At 37.9% G+C, this 20,944-nt stretch overlaps 1 protein-coding gene across 2 annotated transcripts in view; it reads right to left on the minus strand.

Moving 5' to 3' along the window:
• The window catches only part of LOC135226460 (glycerol-3-phosphate phosphatase-like), a 182,075-nt gene that overhangs the window by 22,071 nt on the left and 139,060 nt on the right, over positions 1-20,944 (minus strand). For both annotated transcript variants that reach the window (XM_064266055.1, XM_064266053.1), the window contains one exon: positions 10,865-11,078. In XM_064266055.1, coding sequence (XP_064122125.1) covers positions 10,865-11,078 — 214 coding nt within the window. The remainder of the gene's footprint in view (positions 1-10,864; positions 11,079-20,944) is intronic.

Consider the following 20,944-nt stretch of genomic DNA (forward strand, 5'->3'; position numbering starts at 1 on the left):
ACATTGGTTGCCAGAAAACAATGGAAATTTACTAAGAAAAAAAAAAAAAAGAATTTTGTTGCTGGTTGTTAAAATGCACCTAAAGTCAATAACTGTTAAATAACTTTATTTTGATTAAAAACATTTTCTCTTAACTTCTAATAGTTAATTTTAAGAAAGGAGCATAAATGAGAGAGAGAGAGAGAGAGAGAGAGAGAGAGAGAGAGAGAGAGAGAGAGAGAGAGAGAGAGAGAAAGGTGTGCAAAAAAAATATACCATTCTCAATACTATGTAATCATAACCAGCAAGATCAGCTAGTGTAAAATAATAAATAAATAAAAACTCCTAGTTACTGCTTTAACTACAAATGAAATCGGTTAAAAATACAATAACTCTAAAGCATTTTCTTATGATAAACTAATTTATAAAAAAAAATGTGTCTGCAGTGAAAGAAAGAGAGAGTTAGTTGCTGGAATGCAACCAAATTCAGTAGTATAAAAAATTTTCTTTAATTAATAAAAAAATTATTTTCCTCTGTGCAACTTGGTGTAAACTCGGCACGGAAAGTTACGATATAGTTTTTTTTTAAATCTTTGGACATATATTCTAGAAAGGGGGGTGGAGCTTCAAAATCATAGTGTTTGTTGCTTTCTAGATTTTCATTAACTTTACACCACAAAGATTCTGTAGAGGTCCTATAATCATTTATACTTGAATGTAGAAACAGGCTCTATATTATCGTTAATGTTAGATAAACGTCGGTTCAAGGTAGAATATCGATCATCCTTTTTTAAAACCTGCCGCGAAACCTTATTTATAAGTAATGTTTGACACTAAAGTGACGTAAAATTCATGTGTAATTGAAGAAGGATCTTAAACAATGAGAGAAAATGTTTTAAAATTTGGGCAGTACTTGTGGAAATTGTGAGGAACAATACAGTAAAGAATGAAATATTATGATGATAGAGAGAGAGAGCATGCAACCGTAGGCCTATCGATAGATATTTAATTCTTTATATTTACTTTGAGAGATTAAGTGATAATATTTTTTTTCATGTTTCAAAAGTGGAGAGAGAGAAGAGGAGAGAGACGAGAGAGAGAGATGAGAAGAGAGAGAGAGAGCACAGCAATAGGCCTATCTATAGAGATACTTAATTCATTATATTTACTTGAAAGCTCAGGCCTATTTATAACTACTTAATTTCATTATATTTTCTTTGGGAGAGTGAGTGGTAATATATATTTTTAAAGTGAGAGTGAGTGGTAATATATATTTTTAAAGTATGTTTTAAAAGTGGAGAGAGAGAGAGAATTATAGCACTGGTGACAGACTTGTGACGGGGGAAAGGCAGAAGAAAGAGCGGTGAATCGGTGCATAGATACCTGGGAAACAGGTTGATTTGACTGCCAAGATCATGCTGCACTATGCTAGATAATATTTGAAGGATCATAATATTCAAGTTCATTCTCTAAGAAATTCATACCCTATGATTTCATTCGACAGTTGCTGCAACATTCAAAGATTGTAAAAAGACATGGAAAATTTTAGACACAGGCTGCGGTCATTCTTGCTCTCTTGATATAGTCTGTACTTTTGAAAATCGGGTATCATTCATGAAGACAAGCTGTTAAGTAAAAATATTTATAACCACAAATAACTCAATATGTATTGCACAGGCATATAAGTTTTATATCGTGCAAAAAATGCTGTGTTGGGAGATCTTTCAGCCTCATGGCAAAGAAATGCAGTCGTGTAGGGCTTTAGGCTACTACGAACTGCTTTGTAAATGGGAGCATATAGCCAGAAAATCTTTGAGCTGACATGCTACTTTAACCTTGATAAAGATTTATGTTCAAAGACAGTGTCTTTGTAAACAGCAACTAGCATTCGATCCATGTCAACGTCAAAGTAATCAAAGTGTGAAATCCGTTACGTAAGCCAGTATCCAGTGACTTGCGCTTTCCCGTTCGAAGTTCTAGGGCTCCCCCTCACATCATAGAAAACGTTCTTGCGGATGCAACTAGATTTGCTCAACCTACCTTAGCCGTCGCAACGTTGACTGCCATTGACGTCAGCTAACTTTAATCGCGTTGGAATACAAACATGAGTTCGTAGAAACTAAAATAATTGCATTCACCACTTATGATGATGCAATAATATCCCTGTTCATGTAGGAAAACGAGTAAATATTGTCGGCGTGATACATAGTACCACAATCAGAAGTTCACACTCTATCTACCAAATCTCTATGAACGAATCCATCTGAAAAATTCCAATTACTTCGGTCATATATCATGTTGTTAAGTATCTGAACGGTTTTGTTTTGCAGTTTTAACTTATATGATATAATTTGCAGTGTATTTTCATATTCTAGAGTAAATTTAGCGATATGTTTTTTCAGTAAAAAGAAATGGGAAATTCGATGAACAAAAGCTAATGAAAACTATATCTTCACTTTTCTTGTTGAGTGTACAGGCAGTCCCCGGTCATTGGTGATCCAATTTTATGGCACTTGTCTAACGACGATACCTGGATTTTCGGTGCCGATATGTGCGATCCCCAGTTTTATGCGCTGATAACCAGGGATTGGCACTATTATCGCTGATTTTCAGTTATCATCATGCCGTCGGGAATGGAACCCCCACCGATAACTGGGGGACTGTCTGTACATAATATTAGATGTTTTCAAAAGGAGCTGAAGGGTGAGGGGAGAAGGGTCATCAGCTGATGAATGAGAATGACTGTTTCATGTGTAAAACACTACCAGCAAAAATTAAACTCACAATATTAGGGATACACAAAACTTTTTCTGGGCTCAGCTCGTGTCGGCCTATGAAAGTATCCTTAATATCATTCTTTCTAGGTAACAGGAGCCTACTCGGAGCCAGCGATAGCCGATGTAGAGCAAGAGCCGGGATGCTGGGCCGGAAAATAAAAATAATAGCCCTAAATACCAAGCTAAGAGAATGGTAGGAGGGCTGAACTAGCTAAAACTCGATGTAAAACAATGAATGTGATAACGTAAGCTCATAAGTATAAGAAGTCCCAGTATGGAGGACCGGGAATTCTTACGAGGCGGCATGGCAGCCACGAGACAACCGGGGAACCGTATATGACGTATTAAGAGGAAAATACTGGTACCCGGAAGATAAAAAGGTGGTAAAATATTACTTATGAGTTACTTAACTTAGCCGTGGCAATTGCAGAGCGTTCCATCTTCGAAAATAAAGATAAATCCTGATAAAGCACAACACAAGGAAAAATGCGTCTTGTATGAAGCGCTAAAATTTAAGGATGTCCGCTAGGGGCGCTGCTGTCCGTGGCGTCCTCTAGTAGTAGTAGTAGAGGCTGCATCGCCCGTTGGTATCAGCTCTCTCTTGGGGGGATTCTGACAGGAAGTTCTAATTGGTGTTTGGCTCGTGGTAGTGTTCCACACTCGCCCCTTTATCATACCGACACTTCTTTTTAAGAGTGAGCGAGTCAGTTTTACTGACATTTTCTTAATTTTGTTTTTCTCTGGTAATTTTAGGCTAATTTTACCTAGAAAGAATGATATTAAGGATACTTTCATAGGGCGACACGAGCCAATCACCCAGAAATAGATTTTTCCTTCGTCAAAATCCCTTATTTAATCCATTTCATTTCCACTTACATGGCAATTACCATATTTGCCAGCGTATTAGATGCACTTTTTTTTCATATTTAATACATAGTATCAAAAAACTGCCCTGTGTCTAATGCAGCTGTATAACGGGTGGGAGACAGAGTGCCGTGGGCTAGGCTAAGTAGGCCTTTCCTACAGCGAGCACACTGGGTAGGCACAAAAATTGATGCTAATAATAAAACATTGAAAAAACCTAATTATTATAGTAAAATTGTGTTACCAATGATAAAATATTGAAAACGAGCCAAATTACCTGTCTGTTATCTGTTATCACAAATTTACAAAATTTACTTACAATACCTCGGCAGTTAGCCTGTCATCCATTTGCAATGAGTGGATGTAATCAAAACCATGGTGTCACCCATTGTTTATTTATGATAAATTTATACAGTTCATATTTTATTCCTGTATACAGTGGTTCCCCGTATTCGTGGAGGATGAGTACCAGACCCCCGCAAATAGCCTATTTTGTTGGTAAAAACTCAAGAAAAACCCACTAAAGATGTTTATAGCTTGATTTTTTTAATAGCTTTTATCTCAAAAAGTGCATTTTATGATGAAATTATATGTATATAAAAACAGGAATTTGTGGTTATTTCTCAGAAAAATACCGCGAATATGTACACGAATTTCCCGCGAATAATGGGTGGATATGTTCCTGAGAGCAACTGCGAATCTGGAGAATGTGAATATGGAGGCCCACTGTACTCTCACAATTTTGTATTTCATGCACAGAATCATACATTTTTCCCTACAAATAATTTTTAAATATTTTTAAATACAGTAGTGCCTCAGGTTACAAAATTAATCTGTTCCAAAGCAGCCTTCATAACCTGATTTTTTTGTATCTAGAACTACATTTTACATGTAAATTGCCTAATTCGTTCCAAGCCCTACATAAACACCAAAGTAAATTTTATAATAAAGCTAAATTAACCAATAAACAATGAAATACAACAATTTGGACCATTCAATAACCTAACCATGACTGTACATGGTACCTCGACATACGAAATCAATCCATTCCGAGGCGGCCTTCGTAACCTAACCTTTTCATATCTTGAACCGCATTGTACATGTAAATTGCCTAATTCGTTCCAAGCCCTACAAAAACACCCCAGTAAATTTTATAATAAAACTAAATTGACCAATAAACAATGACATACAACAATTTGGACCATTCAATACCTAACTTAATACATACTACTAATATGTACCTGTAAATAAAGTGTATTAGTGTACGTACATGGTATACAAGAAATACTGTACGTACATACGTACGTATGTAGTAAAACGTGGAACCTTACCATTCAAGTGAGGCTATCTCCGAAAGTGGCGACAGAGGAAGAGGAAAAACGGCAGAAAATTTGTTACGTAGTACGTACACTTAACTTTACGAAACACATTAAAAATGTCAGGAAACATAGGCTAAACTTTACGAAACACATTAACAAAACCGTAACACTTAACTTTACAAAAAACTTAAAATTAATTTTTTTTTTTTTTTAAACAAAATTTCAATTTCTTCACTACTTTCAACTTTCTGTTTTTTCATAGTAACAATTGGATCTTCCTTTTTGCTTTGCTTACTCTTACTAAAGGCCTCCTTAAAAAATAACTATCCAAGGAAGATTGCTTCTGCCTACTTTTCACAATGTTCCTGAAACGACTCTGGCAAACGTCTTCGAACTGCACAAGCATACGACCTGTGTAAGCCTTTTCGGGGTATCTCTTTACTACAAATGATTGCACCTTATGAAAAGCAGCTAGAGCATCCTTCATTTCTGCCGTTGTCATAGGGTCGTCGTTCTCCTCCTCGCCGCTGCTAGAGAACTCTTATTTGTTTGTTTGTTTTGTTTGTATGGTGTTTTTACGTTGCATGGAACCAGTGGTTATTCAGCAACAGGACCAACGGCTTTACGTGACTTCCGAACCACATCGAGAGTGAACTTCTATCACCAGAAATACACATCTCTTACTCCTCGATGGAATGGCCGAGAATCGAACCCGCGACCACCGAGGTGAGAAGCAAACACCAAACCAACCATGCCACTGAGGCGCTGAGAACTCTTCTTGAACGACGTTATGTTGCATGGCCTCCAACTCCTTCAGGTCATCCGTTGTAAGCTCCTCTTGGTGCTCCTTGAGAAGGTCATTGATGTCATCCTCGTCGACGACCAGGCCCATGGACTTGCCGAGAGCAACGATCTCGTCAAGATCTGGTTGCGAAACAGTTTCAGGATCATCAACTGTTCCTGAATCTGCAGCACCAGCTTTGCCCACGTCGAATCCCTCGAAGTCTCGGGCAGATATGGCATCAGGCCAGAGTTTTCTCCACGAAGAATTTAAGGTTCGCCTTGAAACCTCCTGCCAAGCTTGATCGATGAGTCGGATGTATTATCACAACATCGAAATGCTCCTTCCAAAATTCAAGCAAGGTGAGGTTTGTGCTATCGGTGATGTCGAAACATCTCTTGAAAAGATGTTTCGTATACAGCTTTTTGAAGTTCGATATCAATTGCTGGTCCATGGGCTGGAGGCGAGGGGTGGTGTTAGGTGTTAGATAAAGAACCTTGATAAAAGAATACTCCGCTAGGATATCTTCCTTGAGGCCAGGAGGGTGAGCAGGGGCATTGTCCAACAACAGCAGACATTTCAGAGGGAGGTGCATCTCTTCCAAGAATTTCTTCACTGTCGAGCCAAAACACAGATTTACCCACTCGGTGAACAAAAGTCTCGTTACCCAGGCTTTCGCATTAGCCCTTTAGATCACTGGAAGCTTTTCCTTTAGCACTTTGTGGGCCTTGAAGGCTCGAGGAGTCTTCGAATGATACACAAGTAGGGGCTTCACCTTGCAATCCCCACTGGCGTTTGAACAAAGTGCGAGCGTAATTCCTCCGTGATATACGTCCGACGAGGCATTTTTTTCCAAAAAAGGCCAGTCTTATCAAGTTGAAGACTTGCTGAGAACTGTAGCCTTCCTTGATCATCATCTCGTCGAACGTCTTAACCCTTTAACGCTGATTGGACGTATTAAACGTCGATATAAATTGTCTGTTGGGTGTCGATTGGACGTATATACGTCAATATAAAAAAAAGTTTTTTAAAAAATTTGCGGAAAAAGTTATACGTAGGCCTGCTAGGCAAAAACTTTTGAGTCAGGTGCCTTGGGGGATGCTGGGAGCTAACGAATCAAGGCGTTGTTTTGTTTACAATTGTTACCCAGGCGCGAGAGCGCGAATTTCTTTCTCCTCGCACTAAAAAGCATCAGCGGCACATCTCAGAAATCATTTTGTCACTTTGACATAAGTTTTGCACCATTTTATATTAGCCGTTACATAGAGTATTATATATGAAAATGTGCGCAATTTTATGTAGAATACAACCAAAAACAACTCATGGTTGTAGCTATTATAAGTTTTGAAATATTTTCATATAAATAACGATAAGTGCCAAAATTTCAACCTTCGGTCAACTTTGACTCTACCGAAATGGTCGAAAAAAGCAATTGTAAGCTAAAAATCTTATATTCTAGTAATATACAATCATTTACCTTTATTTTGCAACAAATTGGAAGTCTCTAGCACAATATTTTGATTTATGGTGAATTTATGAAAAAAACTTTTTCCTTGTGTCCGCGCTGTAACTCTTCCGAAAAAATCATACATTTTTTCGTCCTATTGTCGTAATGTTTGCACCATTTTAAATTAGTCGTTACATAAAGTTTTATATATGAAAATGAGCACAATTTCATGTAGAATACAACTAAAAACAAACCATGGTTGTAGTTTTTATCAGATTTGAAATATTTTCATATAAATAACGATAAGTGCCAAAATTTCAACCTTCAGTCAACTTTGACTCGACCGAAATGGTAAAAAAATGCAATTGTAAGCTAAAACTCTTACATTCTAGTAATATTCAATCATTTACCTTTATTTTGCAACAAATTGGAAGTCTCTAGCACAATATTTTGATTTATGGTGAATTTATGAAAAAAAAAATTTCCTTTCGTCTGCACGGTAACTCCTGAAAACAATCAGAAATTTTTTCATCCGATTGTTGTAATCTTTGCACCATTTTAAATTAGCCATTACATAAAGTTTTAGATATGAAAATGTGCGTAATTTCATGTAGAATACAACAATAAACAATCCATGGTTGTAGCTTTTATCAGTTTTGAAATATTTTCATATAAATAACGATGTGGCCAAATTTCAACCTTTGGTCAACTTTGATTCCACCGAAATGGTAAAAAAACACAGTTGTAAGCTAAAACTATTACATTCTAGTAATATTCTAATATTTACCTTTATTTTGCAACAAATTGGAAGTCTAGAAGTCTCTAACACAATATTTCGATTTATGGTGAATTTATGAATTAAACTTTTTCCTTATGTCCGCACGGTAACTCTTCCGAAAAAATCATAAATTTTTTCGTCCAATTGTCGTAATGTTTGCACCATTTTAAATTAGCCGTTAAATAAAGTTTTATATATGAAAATGTGCACAATTTCATGTAGAATACAACTAAAAACAACCCATGGTTGTAGCTTTTATCAGTTTTGAAATATTTTCATATAAAAAACGATAAATATAAAAAATTCGTCCTTCGGTCAACTTTAACTAGACCGAAATGGTTGAAAACTGCAATTGTAAGCTACAACACTTACAGTCTAGTAATATTCAATCAATTACCTTCATTTTGCAACAAACGGGGAAGTCTCTAGCACAATATTTCGATTTATGGTGAATTTTTGAAAACATCTTTTTTTTATGTCCGCGCGTTACAAATTCATGCATCATTTTGTGATAATATTTTATCTGTGTTGCCTTGATCGTTTTACAATGTGTTATATACCAAAATGATCTCAATTTAGTATACAATACAACAAAAAAATATTAACTTGTTAGTTTTAACCGTTTTGCTCACAGCGCGATTTGTATACAATTACTATATATGAAATTTTTTTTTGCGCTGTCATATATCCCAATATTTATATATGATAATGATATTTTTTTCATTTCTGATGGTTGCATACTAAACTTCAGGCAATGACAAAAAAAGGAGCCAAAAATGAACTCTTACTCTTGAAAACTAAGCGTGCTGTGATTTTTTGAAAAAAAAATTTCCGCTTCGGTGCTCACTTGCGAACGCCGCCAGCATACGGGAGACGATTTTTAAAATACCGCTTTGGCGTTTAAGGGTTAATAAAGGCTTCGGCCGCTTTCGTGTCCGAGCTGGCCGCCTCCCCATGCCGCACCACCAAATGGATGCCAGTCCGTTTACGGAATTTTTCGAACCACCCATGAGAAGCCTTGAAGTCTGGGGTTGGCGTCAATGTCCCTTCTCCTACGACGTCTTCAGACTGGGCAATCAAATCGCCGAAAATAGCGCTGGCCTTGTGGCAGATTGCCGTCTCCGTTATTGTATTGCCAGCAATTTCTTTGTCTTTTTTCCAGACAAGAAGCAGCCTTTCCCTCTCGTCGTGCACGTGGCTCCTCTTGCTAAACAAAATAATCATACCCTTAGAAGGTGTAGCTGCTTTGATGGCTTCCTTCTGCTTAAGGATGGTGCCTATCGTCGATGGATTTCGGCCATATTCCTTGGCGATCACACTCAATTGCATGCCAGCTTCATACTTTTTAATTATCTCCATCTTTGTATCCAAAGAAAGCATCCTCTTCTTTCCGTGAACTTCAACTTTCTTGGGACCCATGACTACATATATGCATACTGTACGTAATTAAGTTATGTAGTATACGTATGTACTAAAGTTCTCACACAACACGATAAAGTAGTACTACAACAAAATCACTAACGAATTTACTTTAATAAACAAAATCGTATAGAACGAACTAATTCCGCATGCTTACGATAACGATGCTGCTACCGAGTGGCCAAAGAAGAACGCCGCTATGTAGATGCACGATGGGAGAGATGCTGACCAATAGGAGAGCAGGATCTTATGGCAGTGACAAGCATTAGGAACCAATGGGAGAGCGGGAGGATGGTGGCGAGTCTACTCAGGTGGAGGCGCGCGAGTTTTAAAATTGTTATTGGTGGTCCGGGCGAATCTCGGGACTTTACAGCAACAACCTTTCGTATCCTGAACTATTTTCGTATGTAGAGCCAAAAGAATCTTCATATTTGCTTTCATAACTAGAATTTTTCGTAAATTGAGCCTTTCGTATGTCGAGGTACCACTGTACTTGTAAATAAAGTGTATTAGTGTACAGGGTACAAGAAATACTGTACGTACATGTATGTACGTATGTAGTAAAGAAATTGAGGAACCCTTACCTTTCTGAGTTGAGGCGATGTCCGAAAGTGGCGACGGAGGAGGAGGACAAATGGCAGAAAACATGAACACTTAACTTTACGAAACATGTTAAAAAATAGCTGAAAACATTAACACTAAAGTTTACGAAACACACTAACAAATGGCAGAAAACATTAACACTTCTTGATTATCTCCATCTTCATCTCCATAGAAAGCATCTTCTTCTTTCCGTGAACTTCAGCAACATTCTTGGGACCCATGGCTAATAACGTAAGTAGTAATTATGTTCACACACAACATGATAAAGTAACTTACAGTACAACAAAAGTGAAACACGAATTTACGTTAACAAACAAAATCTATGTGAACGAATAAATTCCAGGTGTTTACGATAATGATGCCACAAAAAATGGTCAAGGAACGCCTTTACATAGAGGCCTTATGGGACAGATGCTGACCAATAGGAGAGCAGGATCTTATGGCAGTGACTAGCATCAGGAACCAATGGGAAAGTGGGAGGATGGTGGCAAGTCTCCTGAGTTGGCGGGGCGCGAGTTTTAAAATTGTTCTCGGCGGCCCAGGCTAATCTCGGACTTTACCCTTTCGCAACCTGAATTATTTTCGTACACAGAAGCAAAGAATCTTTGTCTTTGCCTTCGTAACCTGGATTTTTCATACATAGGGACTTTCGTATGTAGGGGTATGACTGTAAATAGATGATGATCACTTAGCCAGCACCCTACTGGTCCCAATGATGCCGGATTAGTGATTAACTACCTGTAATTATGCTGAATATGTGATGTGTTGAAAGAAGAATATTTGAGAATGAAATTTATGTTATATAATCTTATGCATTTACAAGTATTATATGTCTAGTTTCATTAAAAAATGCTTAACTAAAAATTGCATGAACATACAAACAAATGTAATACTGACCAGGAAAGACTAAGCCACTCTTCCCTATGGGAAATCTCTCATCAGTGTTAGTACCAATGAAAAGACAGTCCTTGTTTTCTAGATAAGAAGCAGCTTTCATAATTTTTGGGAAGCTGAAATGACCATCAAAGCCCACAACGACAGCTGCTACATCTGGATCTAATTGAACTGTGTCTTTCAGACGGAAGACAGGGTTCTCAACAAGTGGATCTGGCTGAAGATTAAAGATAAAAGATCATAAAAAATGGATGATACCTCATGAATTGATTTTTGCTTCCAAAATGTAAATAACTTATTTTGAGTATGCACATATATAAAAAAAACTTAATTTATTTCACCACATCCCCATTAATCATATTTTGAACATCCCCAGGTACACAATTTTGGTGCATGCACCAGCTGGACTCAGTAGTAGAAACCAACTAGCCAAACCACCCTTCATGAGTCTGTAGCACTGGATACAGAATGTATGAAAATTCTTGCTCATATGTTTTAGTAGTTTTCAATCATTATCTTCATATTAGCCACTGTTCAATCTCTTTTCATCCTGTTCTTTGCACTTCCAATCATATTCAGCACTCTTCACTTTTGAGGGGGAGGAAAATACATAAGTGGTAGTGTAATCTTTGTTACTTCAATGTCATGCTTAACCATCCTATTAAATTTGTTCAGTGACAAATTTAGTACATGTAATAAAGTAGAGCAACAGATACATATACTAATCTGCAATTCCAGATGGTGTCAATTAACATAAAATTGGCAAAAGTAATGAGTCTGTATATCATAGATGAAGTAGGAGAATGGATACAGGCATATGGAATAAAAAAATGAAATTATCATACATAGATCCTCTCAACAAAAAGTCACAAGTCATGTGCCTCAGGGTTTTATGCTTGGCCTTTTACTCTTCATTATCTATACAAATGACTTGGACTTAAAGCTGACCACAATAATATTTAAGTTAGCTAATAACAAAAAAATTGACAATTTTTAAGTAATTTGTATTTTTCCTAACACAAACCTACTGGTCTTTACATAGTATTTAGCTTGCGAATACAACCTGCAACTGCCATTCAACTGTCACTCCACTTTGTCTTTAGCCCAGCTACCAGAATGAGGGGTGGCTGAGGTGGCCAGTACATGTACAGACCTTTAGGTTTGTATGTTAGGAAAAGTACAAATAACTTTAAAAGTTGCTATTTGTTCCCACACAAACACAAACCTTTGGTCATTACACAGGAGACTTACCCATTGGAGGATGGTGTCTGAGTAAATCTCTGAGCTGAGTGGAAATTCTACCAACCCAGGTATCCCTTCTTAATTACGAACAGCTGAGGATGGAACCCCATACCTTTAGCATGAGCATGTTGAACATACGTAACGAGCTTGCATCATTATTTCAAAAAGGCTTGGATGAATCCATTATGTCGAGACAGTGAAAGTGCTAATAAAAACAAAGTTTTATTTATTGTCAACCTCTCTCCCCTTGCTAGAGAGAGAGAGAGAGAGAGAGAGAAGAGAGAGAGAGAGAGAGTGGGGGGGGGGGGGGGGGGGCTGCATCTACAAAAGATGGAAGACTGGATACTCAAATTATCTTGACTCATCTGCATAACACGACCATCCAGCATGTGACAGCTCACTACCTACTTCTCTGCCCTACGAGAGAGAGAGAGAGAGAGAGAGAGAGAGAGAAAAGGAAGGAAACCAGTCACTCGCATATTCTCTTTCACTTACTGTTCATCTTAGGCATGGTGCTACCTGTCCCTCTACGGGAGCCAGGTGAGCTACACAACTTATTAAGCAGCCACCACAGGGCCCAAGGAAAATGTGTCCAATGACATTTGGGCAATGTCCTGACGGTGAGAAGAAGTGAATGTGGTTTGGCGGGACCACAACCGCCCCCTCGTAATACATGTAGAACCAACAGGTTCTGGAATGCAAGGGACGGGTTGATCCCCTAACCTCATGAGTTCTCACCCAGATCATACTCCTTGCTACATTGTCATACAAAGAGTACCCCTGCTTAATTGTCTCATGAAGACAGGCGATTGTGTTCTTAGAGACTTCTCTTTGGGTCAAGCCAGTACTAGCAAAGAGTCATCAACAATCAGGCCTGAGATGCTGAGTCCTCTTAAGGTAGTACCACAGCACCCTAAATGGACAAAGTAGCATCTTATCTTGATCACTAATAACAAAGTCCTCTAAGTAGGGGATCAAAAAAGACTTGAATCTCTGGAGTCAGGGACCAACAGATTCTGAGTCTTTGCTATGAATTCCAGTACAAAATCGAGTGTAACAGATCCCCTTCCCCTCGAGTGCTTAACATTGAAGGAAAGGCCATGAAGCTTGCCTACTTTCTTTACCAATGCCAGGACAAGAAAAGGCTTCAAGGTCCGATCCTGCCTGATGACTCTCGTAAAGGCTCATACAGCGCACGAGTCAGACTTCTTAAGATTAAGACAAGTCTCATCCCACTCAGGGGGCTTGAGTTCCCGGGGTGGGCAAGACTGTTTGAAGCTTCTCAAAAACATGGAGATCACCCAAGAGGACGTAAGATCTACCCCCCTTCAACCAAGAACTTTGCCAAAGGCAGCTCTACATCCCTTTAAGGCCAAAACATAGAGAAGCTCTTTTCGACAAAGACAAGAAAGTCCACTACCTAATGAAAAGTAGCTCTGGATGGAGAGCTAACCAATCGATGACACCAACCACCTAATACAACCCATTTCCCCTGGTGCACAGATGCAGAGGATATGTCTCTGTGCAGTGAGAAAAGTCTCTCACTTGCAAGAGATGCTGGATAGTCTCCAGGCATGAAGTGCCAGCCCTTCCACCACCTGGTGATACCTCTCTACATGCAGCTGGCACAGCAGGTTGTGCCATGGGTGAATCTCTCTCGGTACCCTGGAGAGTAAAGCTAGCAGGGCTGTATAGAACTTAACATGGGAACCACCAGGGTCACCTTGAGATTTGGGGTGATCAGTACCCTGTTGGTCACCTGACAAATCAGACATAACATATGGAAGGCGTAGGCCTCTAGATTGTCCCGTGGGTGCTGGGAGGCATCCTCCATTGCTGCCTATGGATCCGGCACAGTTGCACAAAACACTGGTAAATTCCTTTAGTACTGGGTTGTGACATATCTAATATTGGAGGCCCCAAAGGTTGAACAAACTTCCCACTATGTCTTGGTGCAGGGACCACTCCATCCCTGTCACCTGACCCTAGCGACTAAGCATGTCTGCCACTACCTTCCAGGTCCATGTATTGTACCTGGCTAACAGCTCTACTAAGTGTGCTACCGTCTACTTGCACATCTGCATTGCAAACACGTGAAGCTGGAAGGAAACTAACCCTCCCTCCTTGTTGATGTATGCCATTACCATAGTGTTGTCACTCATCAAAACCATCACTTAGTCCTGAAACGCCTGAAGTGCCAAAAAAAAGCTGCCTTAAGTTACACGTGTGGACCCAATCCCAAGGTCAACGCATTCGAAAACAGAAGTACCTTAGGAGGTGGTGTGCCATACAGCATTTCTGTTAAGAGGTTCCTATTGTCAAGCCACCAAGCTAAATCTTCCTTACTACCTAAGAGAGAGGAATTGGATAGAATGGAGGATTCCTTGCCAGAAACCAAAACCCATTCAAAGGTGAAGCCACCCATAAATTCCAGCTTTTCTAAAGACAACAGGTGACTGAAAATGACTTGCCACTGCCAATCTGGCAGGAAAATCTTCAATTCCTTTCTGAACCTGCTGATACACGAGTCTGAAGGGAAGACTCGCTGCTACTGTATCTATCAGCATACCCTGAAACTTTACCCTCTGTTTATAGTCCTGGCGCTCCAGTTCCCCCAAAAGAGCTGGAGCCTGGTACCCATGGGTGCATGTAGGACTGTCTCCTCACTTCCTTGATGTAGGTTTTGAAGAGGACTTTTTAATTGCTTGGGATCAGGAGGAGATGTTAGCTTGTGGTCTAGACTGAGACCTCCTGTCGTCCTCCTTAAAAGGACTGTCTTTGATGGTGTGATTGCCTTATTCCTTCTGCTAATGCAGGGACTTCAAATAATATCCAGGCTTCCATGTTAACCATTTATTCTGTTTCTTGATACAGCTACAATGGCAGGAGCCCAGGAAACATAACAAATCATCCTCAAAAAGATAGATCCTCTTAAGATTAACAGATGACATAACATCACATCTAAACATAGGGTCAAAACATATTAGTATAAGGATACATTCGTGTACAACTTACAGTTATGGAAAAATAACAAAAAACTGAATCTTTCATTTAATATAACCTGATCATAATTATATGAGTAAATATTATAATTTACCACAGATGAGGTGAAGTAAATTTAGATGGAAAAGTGGACCATTCTCTTGGGGGTCTTACGGACTGGGTCAAAAGGTCCTGCATAGATTTCTTCTGAAGTTCTAAGGTGATCTCATTCACTATTGCTTGGGAAAAAAGAGGAGCTGATCTCCTAGAGGCAGTGACTGAGGTGAACGAACACCAGAGCTACCTTTTCTTCAAAATTGCCATGTCAAAAAGGGAGGCCAATGTCTGTGAAGCATCTCTAATAGCCCTTTCTGTACAATAAATAACACTAAGCCAATCCAAACAACAATCCTCAGAGAGAGAGAGGGGAAAAATCCTTGATCTTTGCTAAAGTACTGACCAATCAAGGAAACTGAGCACCTCTAAAGACTTTAATATATTCTTCTACAAGTGATCAATATCCGTGCCAGAAAACATCACTTTAGCCGCAGCAAAGGCAAACCTGCGCGCCGAATCTATCAGTCCCAAGGAAGGGGATTTTCTAGTGGAATAGGACTGATAATGCCTCTCAGACAGGTGCAAAGGTGGAATACAAAATAAGGACTTACCTTGACTCCTCTTCTCTGAAAGCCAAAGATCTACATCATCCAAAGCCTTCCTGGTTGATGAAGAACCATCTTTGGGAGTCAGAATAGTAATATGATAGGTTATTAATTAAAAAAGTGAACAGGGGCACTGCAAGAGCCACAAGTGAAAAGAAGTCTGGGAAGGCCACAGGACAATACCTCAAGAGGGCAGGGTATGTCAAGGGAGATATATTTTGTGCTGACTCCTCATCTTCTGAAGATAACTGTGAAGCTGAAGGGTCCGAGGGAGTCTTTGATGGAAGAGGTTTCTTTAAAAGATCCAAAATACTCTGAGTTGTTGAACTGGCACTAGAAAAGGATCCACCTTCTCGAGAATCCGCAACTGATGTAACCTGAAGAGAATGAATTGGCGCCAAGCAGATGGGTGGAACTTGGTGCCGGGTGATGGGTGCTACTGGGTACTTGGTTGTCACTGGCCGATGCAATGACAATGAATGATGCCTGGCCACCAGATACTGGCAGTTGGGTGAGAGCTGATTCAAAGAAACCCTCTCAGGGCTATCCCAAAATCTGCAAGTGCTTGGGGGTTCCTTAAAGGCTCTTTAGGCCTTTTGCAGGGAAGCAGAGACTGCTCCAAACAAGAGGAATGTCTCTTCAAGGGATGAGACTCCTTCAAGAAACACCACTGGTACCTCGAATCCGGGCTAGGCGTTTCTGGGCTTGAGGAGAGACAGTGGACATCTGAGATGACTCTCCAATGACCCTTTGCCTAGGAAATTCAGCAGGACAGGTAGCCACCTCCTCCACAATCACTTCACTGGCACTTTTATCATTGAACTTTTTCATTAAAAAATGCACTGATTCTCCCACTTGTGTCACAATGCACTGATTCTCCCACTTGTGTGACTGTACTTACCACTAAACCAAATTTCTGGTCAATCCTGCTCTCCAAGCTGGAGAAGCAGTCAGGCTCAGAAGTGCGAGAGCCAGGTGAGCGAAAGTGGGGGTACTTGGCAAACAAGGCACATTAGAAATAGACAAGGTAACAATAGGTACAACAATACTAACCATTTTGGGAGTCAAGTTACCATCTAAAACCTTACTCACTACTCAAATGGCCACTTTCCAAGTCTTATCAACCCAACTTTCACACTTATTATATGTATGATCAGTTGAACAGACCTGTCCTCTGCAAGAAGTGCAACTAGTATGAGCATCATAAGAAGCTTCAGTTAACCTGGTATTGCAGCAAACTAAATAAAAAGTCACAATAGGAAATACGAAAGATTGTAAAAATCTTCAAGAACACTAAATGTAAAAACAGTCTATGGTGATTCTTAAAACGGAACTACTGAACAACTACATTACCGATCAGCAATTCTCACTATGAGAAAAGTCAGTCAACACACCAGACTCACTATTTATAGCAATATCAGACAGAAAAAGTCAAAATAGTAACATCAAAATAAGGGATTTTGACAAAGGAAAAATCTATTTCTAGGCAGTGACCTGTGTCGCCCAGTGAAATAGTTCCTATAGCACTCATTTCTAAGGTATAAATATTGCTAAATATACAGTAGTACCTCGAGATACGAAATTAATCCGTTCCGAGGCGCCTTTCGTATAATGAGTTTTTCGTATCTTGGACCACATTTTACATGTAAAATGGGTAATCCGTTCCAAGCCCTCCAAAAACACCCCAGTAAATTTCATAATAAAGCTAAACTGACCTATAAACAATTTAATACTACAACAATTTGGACCATTCAATACCTAAATTAAGAATATAAATGCAAAACCTGTAAATAAAGTGTATATTAGTGTACAAGAAATATTATTACTGTAACGTAAAATGTGGAAGTTTACCTTTCGAGTGAGGCTATCTCCAAAAGTGGCGGCAGAGGAGGAGGACAAATGGCAGATACGTACACTTAACTTTAAGAAACACATAAGAAAATGTCAGAAAAACAAACTAAACTTTACAAAACACATTAACAAAACTGTAACACTTAACTTTACAAAAAACTTAAAATAAAATTTATTTTGTCTTTTTTTGATTTTTACATTTCTTTTTACAGTGGTACCTCGAGATACAAAATTAATCCGTTCCGAGACGGCCTTCGTATCATGTTTTTTTCGTATTTTGGAACACATTTTACATGTAAAATGGCTAATCCGTTCCAAGCCCTCCAAAAACACCCCAGTAAATTATATTTCCAAGCCTAAAACACATGTTCTAGGGTTGCGACGCCGATCCGACGGAAGAAATATGACTCCAAAAAGGCAAAATACTGTACATACTTGAGTAATATTCAACTGCATGTAATGTTCAACCCCATTTTTACTGCATACATTAGGACTTTAGCATATGTCCCTTAGCAATAAGCCTAGCCTATGTTAGCGGTTGCTACTGTAGCCTAGTCTATGATTCCGACATCTAAACCTAAGAGCTAAAAGCTTAGAATATGCCAATAAAATGTATAAATAATCAGTATGTACTCATTTCAAATAATTATTAACCCTTTACTGTTGACTGGACGTATTTTACGTCGACATTTTTTGTCTCTTGGGTGCCGACTGGACGTATTTTACGTCGACTTACAAAAGTTTTTTTTTAAATTCGCGGAAAAATACTTATAGGCCTACCAGCCTAAAACTTTTGAATCACGCGCCTTGGGGGATGCTGGGAGTTCACGGATCAAGCGCGAATTTCTTTCTTGCCGCACTAAAAAGTATCTGTGACACATTTCGGAAATTATTTCGTCACTTTGACATAATTTTTGTACCATTGTAAATTAGCCGTTACATGAAGTATTATATATGAAAATATGTGCATTTTTATGTAAAATACAACAATAAAATACTCATGATTGTAGCTTTTATCAGTTTTGAGATATTTTCATATTAAATAACAGCTAATTGCCAAAATAAATTTTCAACCTTCACGGTCCAACTTTGACTCTACCGAAATGGTCGAAAAAAAACAATTGTAAGCTAAAAACTCTTTATATTTTGTTTTTAGTAATATTCAATCATTTACCTTAATTTTGCAACTAATTGGAAGTCTCTAGCACAATATTTCGATTTATGAAAAAACTTTTTCCTTACGTCCGCGTGGTAACTCTTCCGAAAAAAATCATACATGCGATTGTGGTAATGTTTGCACCATTTTAAAATTAGCCGTTATATAAAGTTTTATATACGGAAATGTGCGCTATTTCATGCACAATACAATTAAAAACAACCCATGGTTGTAGCTTTTATCAGTTTTGAGATATTTTCATATAAATAACGATAATTGCCAAAATTTCAACCTTCAGTCTCTACCGACCGAAATCGAAACAAAAAACGCAATTGTAAGCTAAAACGCTTATATTCTAGTAATATTCATGCATTTACCTTAATTTTGCATCAAATTGGAAGTCTCTAGCACAATATTTTGATTTATGGTGAATTTATGAAAAAAATAACTCTTACGAAAAAATCATACGTGCGACTGTGGTAATGTTTGCACCATTTTAAATTAGCCGTTACATAAATTTTATATATGAAAATGTGCGCAATTTCATGTAGAATACAATAATGAAGGTTGTAGCTTTTCTCAGTTTTTTTTGAAATATTTGCATATAAATCACGATAAATAGAAAAAAACCACGTTCGGTCAACTTTGACTCTACCGAAATGGTCGAAAAACGCAATTGTAAGCTAAAACTCTTACAGTCTAGTAATATTCAGTCATTTATCTTCATCTTGAAACAAATTCGAAGTCTCTAGCAAAATATTTAGATTTATGGTGAATTTTAAAAAAAATCTTTCCTTCCCTCCGCGCGAGGATTCTCCGCCACAAATCTCCGAAATGCGTACGTCCCATTCTCGGAATATTTGCTCCGTTTCATATTAGGCATTTCATAGAGTTTTATATATGAAAATGTGCGCAATTTCATGTAGAATAAAACGAAAAATATTTAAAGGTTGTAGCTTTTTTCATTTCCGAAATAATTGCATATATATATAAAAAAATTCGACATTCGGTCAACTTTACTCGTCAGATATGGTCGAAAACTGCAATTGTAAGCTAATACTCTTACAGTATAGTAATATTCAATCATTTGTCTTCATTTTGAAAGAAATTGAAAGTCTCTAGGACAATATTTAGATTTATGGGTGAATTTTTGAAAAAAAATATTTGTTTACGTCCGTGCGTTACGAATTCATGCATTATTTTGTGATAATATTTTCTCTGTGTTGCTTTTATCGTTTTACATTGTGTTATATACCAAAATGATCGCAATTTAGTGTACATTACAACGAAAAAAAGTAACTTGTTACCTTTAACCGTTTTGCGCACAGCGCGATTTGAATATAATTATATGTGAAATTTTGTTTTTGCGCTATCATATCGCATTATTTATATATGATAATGATAATTTTTTCATTTCTGATGGTTTGCATACTAAACTTCAGCCAATGACAAAAAAAGGAGCCAAAAATGAACTCTTAATCTTGAAAACTAAGCGAGCTGTGATTTTTTGAAATAAATATTTTTTCCGCTTCCTCGCTCACTCTGAAACACCTCCGGCACACGGGAAACAATATTTTTTTTACCGCTTCGGCGTTTAAGGGTTAATTAATCATTAACTATAATACACAAACAAACAAAAAACAAACCTTCCAATCGATTGTTTACATTCAGCTCTTACCCGTCTTATGAGTATCGAACGAGCGCCAAGCAATCATTTTTCCTAGCACACAGTAAGCCATAAATAATGAAACTACCAAACAGTATAATAACCCATTCATTTCTATTCTTTATTCTATCTTTACCTAATGGAGATACCGATTTTACTGACAGCTATAATGAAACATACGTATACATAACGTAATAATAAACAGAAGAAGAATTCTAAAAAAATAAAAAATACGTATTTGTTGGCAGTCTGATTTATTTTATATTTTATGATATCTAATTCACAATATTTTTATTAAATGTATTGCATGTACTCATTTCAAATAATGTTATTAGTAACCATTAACTATAATAAACAAACAACAAAAAAAAAGCTTCCAAACGTTTGTTTACATCCAGCACTTACGAGTATCGAACGATCGCCAAGCAATCACTTTTACACAGTAAGCCATAAATTTTCATTATCTCTCTTCAACTACTGAAACTACCAAAAAGTATAATAACCATTCATTTCTATTCTTTATT

The sequence above is a fragment of the Macrobrachium nipponense genome, chromosome 14 (assembly GCF_015104395.2).
Source record: "Macrobrachium nipponense isolate FS-2020 chromosome 14, ASM1510439v2, whole genome shotgun sequence".
Taxonomy (NCBI): Eukaryota; Metazoa; Arthropoda; class Malacostraca; order Decapoda; family Palaemonidae; genus Macrobrachium; species Macrobrachium nipponense.